The following is a 9,735-nucleotide window of genomic DNA, read 5'->3' on the forward strand; positions in this document are numbered from 1 at the left end:
GATTGGTGGAACCTATGTCAAGAATCCAGGTGTTGGAATTCTTACCAAATGTGGCATTGGAATTGAAATTCATTACTAAGGGAGATGAAACAACTGAGTTGGCTGAATGGGATAATGGTGTTGGGATGGTTTTAGATTGTTGTAAAAGGCTCAACAATTCTTGACATTGATCTTTAGTGAATCCAAAATTGAGATTATTATACTCATGAACCATACTAGAGGGAGATGTTTCAATAGCATTGATTGTAAAGCTTGCACTCTTACCCCCCTTTTGATTGATAACCAGGTGGAAATCGATGTTTGAAGTAACATGTATCCACCCTGTGATTGTTCCTTCCACAATGTGTGCAAATTTTAATGGACCCCTGTGTGCGGCCTCCTCTACCTCTACCTCTACCATGAGAGTAGCCTCCTCTCCTAAAGCCAAATTGTTGCTGGCTTGCTGCTGTGGAGATTGATGTTGTTGTGTGTTGGGGTTTTGAGGGAGGGAACCAAAGCTTGCTGTTGTTGCTAGTACCTTGGTATCATCATGGATTGCAGATTGGTTAAGGTGTCTTTCTTGTTGTCCTACCAATGAGAATGTTTTGCTTAATGAAGGGAGAGGATCCATGAGCATAATTTGGGATTAGACATGTGTATATTGATCATTTAAGCCTCTCAAAAATCGTATCACAACATCTTGTTCTCTATATTTGTGTGAAGAATCTACTGCTCCACAGCTGCATGTTATAGAGCATTTACATCTAGAGAGAGGTCTAAGATTATCAATTTCATCCCACATTTCTTTAAGCTGGGTGAAATATTCAGTTACATTAAGACTTTCTTGATGAAACTTGTACAGTCTTCCTGTAATTGTGCAACTCGAAAAATGTCTCCTTGTGAAAATTTTGCCGTCAAATCTTGCCAGATATCTGATGCACTATCAAACAAAAGAATGGATTTCACAATCTTCTCAAAGATTGAATGCTAAAGCCAGGAGATGACCATGATATTACATCTGCCCAATGGTTCGAATAAAATGCTCGATGAATGTAGGGGGAGTAAGAGTCCCATTAATAAACTTCACCTTGTGCTTAGACATCAAAGCCATTCTCATTGCTTTGGCCCATGTGTGGTAGTTCTTACCATCAAGGAGTGCAGTCACGAGCACCAGTGAAGGAGTTTCATTTGGATGGAGATAGTATGGGTTATAGGGGTCGGTAACAAAATCTGCACAACTCTAGTCTTCTATGGTTAAAGAAGAAAGAAAAGAAATGAAGAAAGGTCTCATTGATAATAAAGGAAACTTAGGGAATGGAAATCAAAGCTATGTAATGCATAGCTCTGATATCATCTTAGAATGTGAATTTGAGTCTAACTCAATCCTCCAAAACCAACTTGTAAAGTGAAGATTGTTTTCCACTTATATACCATTTAATTATATAATTTTTAGTCAATGTGAGATTTGAATTTTTTCCAATAATAACAAGTACCTAAACAGCACAAAATGCTGTTTCCATTTTCTTTAAATAATTTATCACTTTCTAATTAGATTTGTTGGTTTTCATGGATCATAGGAAACTACATAATCTCATAATGTCTCAAATTCAAAGAACAGTTGAAGAGGAATTCGCTGAGGATGAAATAGCAACATTTCAACTTCTTGAAATTATGGAACAAGAAAAAGATCCATAAAAGTGGCATGAAAATATCTTTGGCAACAAGAGATGCAATCTATCCAAAGAATTTGTTACATGGTCATCATCATCAATATCAACAATGGAGCAAGAACAAATCGATGCTAAAACAGTAGTTGATGTGGTAAAACACATGTTCATCATCTCTATTTTATTTTATGTAAATATTCAAACGATTTACTCGTAATGATATTTACACATCATATGAAGCTGATTTAATAAATTCAGTCACTTATATTCCAAGCAAAATTGTGCTGAGTGAATACGACAAACTTCTAAGTAAAACAACATACCACAAATAATTCAAATATAAAAACACTTCAAAGAAACTAACTTTAACAGTGAGACTAAATAATTTACAAGATACTTTTTTTTTCTTTTGATTTTGGATTAGCTAATGCCTACCAGAAAGAAAGCTCACAATCACACTACCTAATCAAAGCCCATCATAAAAGATTTCTTTGTAGGATCTTCACATCCAATGTATGAACCTGTGTCCCTTGGTTGGTTACTTAGTCCAAACTTTGGAATCACACCATCTACAGGTAATTTTTGGGGGTGGGAATAGCAAGGCTTCTCTGCCACAGTCAAAGCTTTTGAATTATTTTGATGTACATCTTTACTTGCAATAACTTGTTGCATGGAGCTTATTGATGATGTAAGTGGAGGATCATGTATGTTAAACTCCATGCTCTTGAACATGAGATGTGCAATGATTCTGTCAATATTGTTGGTTTCCGATTCCATTGGTTTCTTGTCCTGAGACCTAATAAATACAAGATAACATTCTGATGATTCAACCAACTTGGGCAAGTACAAAACCACGTTCTATAAAAGTATAGATTGTTATATAGAATTGTTTAACCGTTAGTTTTGACATAAAAGTATTGATTGTCGGTTAAAAACAAATGGAACATGTAAACTCAAAATAGAATTAACAATTATCTTTCATATCACTGCTTTGACTAGAAATAATATGAGTGTTAGATGTCCAACTCATTATCATAATCCGTGCTGAATGTAATAGCAATTTTGTTCTTTGTAATAAACCTAACTATCAGTTCCCGCAAAATTCTTCTGTCATCTGGAGCAAGCAACAAATGTTCATATTCCATAAGATCATATATTTATTTCATCGATGTTCTAGAAATGTGCATTAGTTAAATAAAACTGTAAAGTAGCCTTAACATATTTCAACATTAACAATTTGTCATGCATTAGATTAAAGACAAGAGAACATAGCAGACATCCACTGAATCTTAATCATGTACCTCCTCATTGCTTCATTTTGATCTGCATGTGGTTTTTCCTTCTGTATGTTAAGCTCTTCATCATGGTCCAACATTGTATGTTGCTGTTCAGTATTTCTAGCAAGACGATACAGGGCATCTCGGAAGCAAATGCGGGTCCTGTCAGTGAACTTGTCATATGAAACAAAAAGAAATTAGGATTTCTTTTTCATGTTAATCAGAAGCCATGGATTTGAGTTCTTAGTCGCTTCACCTGTCCAATTACCATCTCAAGATCCTTCAGTATGAATTCCTCTAGCGATGACTGCTCATGTGTACCATCATCATCTTTGTTGCAATCCTCAAATGAGTCCAAAACCTTGGCCAGTGGTAACTTAAAGAAAAATAAATAGGTTACATCTCATTTACAATTTAACCTTCACATAAGAAGATTAAATAAAAGTAAGAAATTAGTGGAAAAAATAGTTTCTACTAGCATGAAAAGTTGTACACCAAAAAATGAAGCAATCGCGTAATAAGCCAAAAATATGACATTAAAATGAGGCACAAAAAGAATACTCACTCACTCATGTAAGTGGTGTGCAAATAACTTAATCAACTACATAAGAAGTTCCTTTAAACAAAATTTTTTATCTTTCAAGCCAAATGGTGTTTCATCATGGATTGTTAACAGAAAGCAATTGTCACCTCTATATGCATGCAATCCTTTGATTCTGAGTTGCTTGAAACTGACTTTGAAGCTGTAATATCATTCTGCAATATACCTGATAATAACAAGGTATGAATTTTGAGTTACTTTGTGCTCTCAAATCAAAATATTTGTTTACAATTAATCGATGTTTAAGAAGAATAATCACCAGGTGTACTGCTGCATTGGTTTCCAGGAGAAATGTTAGTGGATTTGTCTAGGTTTTCAACATCAACATGCGGCAGATCTTCAGGTACAGAATCCCTGAATTATGTTAAAACAAGTAATGCTGTAACATCAAAAAACATTCTATTCAATTAAATTATCCTAATGTTTATGGTAAACCAGTGAAAATTGAATTGCTCTGCTGTGTTACAATTGAAATGCAAGATGAAAAATAAGCCTTCCATGATAGAACTGTTGAAAAAAATTGGAGCCCTTGCCACATGTTATTACAGGTTCATCACATAGGGTATGCAGAACCATAAGTATGATTCTCTTGGAATGTACAGGGCCCAATCATAAAGATAAAAGTGAAGAAGTGCACAATTCAAAAACACCACAGAGCAATTCAATTTGCACTGGACTTTCTACAATGGAGTGTATAAATTTACTTAAGAAGCTACATGATTATCCTAAAAAAATCAAGTATCTCAATCCCAGAGGTTAAGCTTGTACAAGAAAGCGTCATTCAACGGTTGGAATCTTGGTAGATCTTGAAGCTGGTAATTAGGATGATCACATGAAAGTGATGTCTGATGAAAAGATTGCTCAGGCAATCCCCCACATACACTTGAACTGCTAGACTGGTCTTTATCATGCAGAGATGGTTCAAGCTCAATTTGATTATTGAATCTTTCTTCAAAGAAATCCATGATAAAAAAGTTTTTAGGTGAATTAAAACCTTCAGTTGCACTTATTCCCCAGTTTGACCAATAGTCTGGTGAAGGATGCCTGTCCAATAAATCCTGATCTCTGGGAACTAGATAATCATTAACGCCACTCCCATAGTACCAATCCATGATCTAGTGTCAAACAAAATGAAGATTAGCATGCAGAGAAAATATAGCCTTTGCAATAGGAATATATGCGTATGCAGATTTCAAAAACACTACTTGATTAACATTTAAAGGAGTATTCCAATATCCTATCTTCCTTCTATATGATTTTCATATCAAAATGTCACAGGGGAAAGAAAGCACCACCCAATGCCAAGATCCTCTTGTTATGCAAACTTCATTGGACAAGGTTTCTCAGAGAAACACAGGATAGCAATATTTTCATCTAAAACTGATGGACTCAAGAACTTTCCAATAAAACTTGAAAATGAATAAATCAGGCAAAAAGGAAGTTCAACATGATGGTCTTCTAGTTATAGATAAATGCCTTCTTTTGTTTCATTTTCATTTACAAGATCATTGTAAGCTCTATTTTCATCCCCTTTCATAAAACACCAAAAACCACCTCTTTAAGCTCTATATTGTTCCCAAAAAAAGAGCATGAAACCGCAACATAATTAAAGAAACTGGCTCAACTCTGCATTTGACTTCCATACACAGCAAATCACAGATTCTTAAAAACCACAAAAAATTCACACATAAATAGTCATCATAAACCAAAATACTAACACTAAAAGAAGTGAAAGAAGCATACCGTATTGAGTCTTATAATCAAAGAGGGAGAAAACCCAGTTTCCAATTGTTGAAAAGAAAAGGAGAGAATATAGTGAGACCCCAAATGAACACAACTTTGAAGTTGGGTTGATAGCTATTAATTATCTGAGGCGGCTATTGGTGAAGCTTATACGTGTCTAATTGGAAATAGTAAAAAGCATTTTAAAAGAGTGAAGAGGTTGCAACAAGAAGGTTGTGTTTGTTGTTGCAGAAATGAGTAAGGAAGCAAGAGACAGTAGTAAATAAGAAGACAAAGCAAAAAAATAAGACACGTTATGGGGTTTGTGGCTGAGAACGTTCTGGTCCCAAACATTTGTGGCTCAAATTGCTCCATCTAAAGCAGCATGGTCATTGGTACATGTGTCAGTACGAGGTTTCATTTTAAGATTTTCGTGCTTCTTGAGGATCTCACCATCTCGCATCTGATGCCATCACGATTGAAGCCATGTGCATTCTGCAGTGCATTGGAAATTGCTTCCCCTTAGGCCAGGCTATTGAGTTTTCACTATTTGACACTACTTTGCTTTAATTATCATACTTAATTTAAATTAGACTTTTTAACTTGAAAACATATGAATGCAAGAAAAGTATTCAAAGAAGGTCACAATAAATTCATTGATCAAAATTGTTAAATTAATTAGTTTTAATTAACAATGTAATTTTGACGGAAGTGTAGCTTATATTATTAATAGACTATTAATGCATTCATTTATATAGAAAATGAGTCGAAGTTCCCATAATTAGACTTTATAATAAATTAAAAGCATAAAGAATTTTTTTCCATTTTTCTTAATTTTTTAATTAATTCTTTTTTATATACATTAATTTTAATAAAAATTGTTGACTGTTTAGATAAAAAAATTTACAAGTTAAAAATAAGATTTTGGAGAAATTAATAAAACAAAAATTCTACAAAATAATTTTTATATAAGTTAATTTTAATTTATAGAAAAAAATTATTTAATTTTTTCTTCCTATTTTACTCTCTTAAAAGTACGTATAAAGAAGTTTTCCCCAATCGACTTAGTGAAATATTTGCAAAACTTGTTTTAGATTTTTGAAAATCAAAAGTTTCAAATACATGTGTTTTATGCTTTAGTTTAAATTTTATTGGTAAAGGGTTCTTTGTTTAAAGTAGCGGTTTAATATACTAAATACTAGATAATTTACTGAAAATATGTATGTATCATATAAAAAAAACAAATAAAAGCAATTACTTAACAAAAGAATGCAAAAAAACAATCATTAAATATAATTATTTTTAGGTAATTAGGCATATTTTATAAAATTCATCAAATGCTCTTTAATCAACTGTATTAAAAAACTTTGTAGTAAGATCGACTTTTTTTTAAAATTAGTGACCTATACTTATAAAATTATATGTTTAATATATATACATATAGAAAATAAAGTGATATTGGTGATAAATTTTTCAATAAGATTACTTTTAAATCTATAAAATATCATATTTTTTTTGTTTATAGACATGTTTATAAAGTCTTTCAATGCATTTTATTTTTAACTAGTATTTAAGCTTGTATAATGTATAGACTAAATATTTATTATATGGAACTCAAATGTAAAATAAATTTTATATATATATATATATATATATATATATATATGTTTGAATATATAAATTATATTTAAAATTTATATAAATAGATATTTTTGAATAAATTATTTTTTTTATAAATAAATTATATTGTAACATAAATTTATTTTTATTTATTAATAATTTATTTTTAAAATATTAATTTTAAATTAATAAATAATTATGATCAATAAAAATTAAATTAGACAAAAAGTTAAAAAAAAACTCTAAAAGTTATTTTATTGAAATAAAAACTCCTAAAAATATTTTTGCGTAAAATATATATATTCATATTTAATATATAAGAGTTGGTTGAAGTTAAATTATAATTTTTATTCATAAAAAAAATGTTATTTTTATATCAATATTTTTTTTTATTCGATTTAGTTTTCTAAGCTACTATTATTTTGTTTACAAACATTTTCCTCTTTCTTCAAACCTTTATTCATTCAAAGGTGTTTCAGCATTTGATATATGTCTTGACGATGAAGATGGTTAATGATGGTAAAAATGAAAGATGAAGAGCGTGTTTGTTTTAGTGTTTCAATATCTTTCAATTGTTCTACTTTTCAAGATAGAAACATAAAGTAAGAGGAAAGATAGATTCACGTTCACTTAAATAGAATGTAAAATTTGAAAATTAATTTATAATGATAATTTTATAAATATTATTATTAGTGTCCAAAATAGAGACAAAGTAGAAATTGAGAAGAGCAATTTATGAATAGTTATACAAATTTATTTTATCTATCAAAATTATAGTAAATTATATGCAAATAAATATTATGTTTGAAATTATAAATTATGTTTAAAATTAATACCAATAAATATTTAAAATATATAAATTATATTTGAATTTATAATAAACAATTTATATTATAGTATAGTATTATTTTTATTTATTAATAGTTTATTTTAAAAATATTAAAATTTAATTTATAAATAATTATAATAAGAAAATCAAATTAGATTAAAAATTAAAAAAAAATCTCTAAAAAATTATTTTATTAAAAAATCTAAAAATAATCTTATACAAGATAGAGATTTATGTTTATATAAGGACCTATAATAATTTATAAATAGGAGAAGGACATTTTGTATTTTTATATATTTATTTTTGAAGAATTTTTTTAAAAAAATAAATATTAAAAATATTAAAATTTTAAAATAGATAACCTATTATTTATTTTTTTTTCATTACCAGGGGCGACAATTATAAATTTAGCAGTAAAACTATCTGATTAAAAGGTAAAAACGAAAAAAGTGATTACTAAGTCATACCTCTTTATAAAAAGATATATAATTTAATATAATATGTATATAATATAACAATATATTATATCATTTACGTATATAGTAAAATATAAAATATTATCATATATATTAGATATAAAAATTGTATTCAACATTATATTCTATATATAATTATAATAATTGTAACGACCCGCTAAAGTCTCTACACTTAGTGGAATTGCACTACTACTATTGAACTAAGAGAAATATTAAAATTGGATAACTCATACATACAGATATATTTATATATAATAATAAAACTGTGTTTCTATGTACAAAATACAACACTAAATATGTATAGTCATCCAAATAACATAACTCTAATACCAGTCAAGCACAACAAAACAGTTATCCAAAATGGTAATTCTAACACGAGGACAAAATTCTCCGTCTCGCAGCGATCACAGCAACCAGCTCCAACCTAACCCTGACCTACTTCCATACACAGTATGATCATTGCAGTCCATCAACATGGAAACAGAAAGGTAAGCTAGAGTTCAATAAACAACCATACAAACATAATAATAAATATCTATGCTACTCAACTATCAAATCATCAAATCATGAAGTCAAACACCATACACTTCATCATAACAACAATCATGCAATTAAGCAACACATGAAAGATATCAAATGCATATCTATCATCTAATGCGTCGTCATGCATACACCTAGGAGATCTCCCTAACAGCAGAGCAATGTAAGTGACATCTCAATCCTACTAAAACCACCCCAACTGTTTTCACGCCCAATGCGCCCGCTCGGTCACAGCTAAACAAGATATAAATTCTTACTCGGGTTTACTTGAATGATGTCACTTACACACTTAGAAGTCCGATTTCATCGTCAGGTATAGCACAACTGGATACAGGCGTACCACGACCTTGGCATGCATTACCAAGTCACTTGTGGAGTTCGCCCACCGACTATCCATAAGGAACCACGTACCTTTCCTAGTACTTGGTTAAGGGAATAATCCTCAACCTCATACCCAGCTCCAACACTAGCTAAGGACTTAGAGGAGACTCACCCAAACCAGTGGCCCATCCAAGCACCACTCTCACCCCAAAGTGCCCTATCTAAGCACCACTCTCATTTATATCAGTAGCCTATCCAAGCACCACTCTTAAGAGACTCTATGTGAGCTCTTCCAGTTCGAAAACATTTTCCCTCTCCTCAAGTCCTAAGCTAGACACATGCCATAAGGCATCACATGTAATAATGCATCATACATCATACATGGTCAATCCACCATCATGATCAATAATAATACTCATATGAACATATATTCATGTCATATCATATTTAAACATTCATACATACCATTAGCAAGCATACATATGAATCATACACCACCATACATCATATATCATACATACATGATCAAATCTTCAACTTTAAACATGCATAAGCATCATTCACAATTAACAGCATTAAACACACTCACGCCCGGCGCAGCCAGCTCGAGCTTGGCCTAATCCCAACTCGAGAGTTCTATCCACGCCCGGCGTGAGGTTCCCACTTGAGACAAAGACTCATAGGATTCTCCACGCCTGGTGCA

At 30.9% G+C, this 9,735-nt stretch overlaps 1 protein-coding gene across 1 annotated transcript; it reads right to left on the reverse strand.

The window, feature by feature from the left end:
* Nucleotides 1-1,890: 1,890 nt before the first annotated feature.
* LOC109788218 (protein LNK3) lies at nt 1,891-5,522 on the reverse strand. The gene is made up of 7 exons (XM_020346899.3): nt 5,268-5,522; nt 4,293-4,639; nt 3,784-3,878; nt 3,614-3,690; nt 3,180-3,299; nt 2,948-3,096; nt 1,891-2,442 (listed from the first exon to the last, which is right to left on the reverse strand). Exons 2-7 carry the CDS (start codon nt 4,634-4,636, stop codon nt 2,109-2,111), a joined length of 1,119 nt encoding a protein of 372 aa, XP_020202488.1. The 5' UTR covers nt 4,637-4,639; nt 5,268-5,522; the 3' UTR covers nt 1,891-2,108.
* Between the last annotated feature and the right edge of the window lie 4,213 nt (nt 5,523-9,735).

The sequence above is a fragment of the Cajanus cajan genome, chromosome 10, assembly GCF_000230855.2.
Source record: "Cajanus cajan strain Asha chromosome 10, NIPB_CcT2T_4, whole genome shotgun sequence".
NCBI lineage: Eukaryota > Viridiplantae > Streptophyta > Magnoliopsida > Fabales > Fabaceae > Cajanus > Cajanus cajan.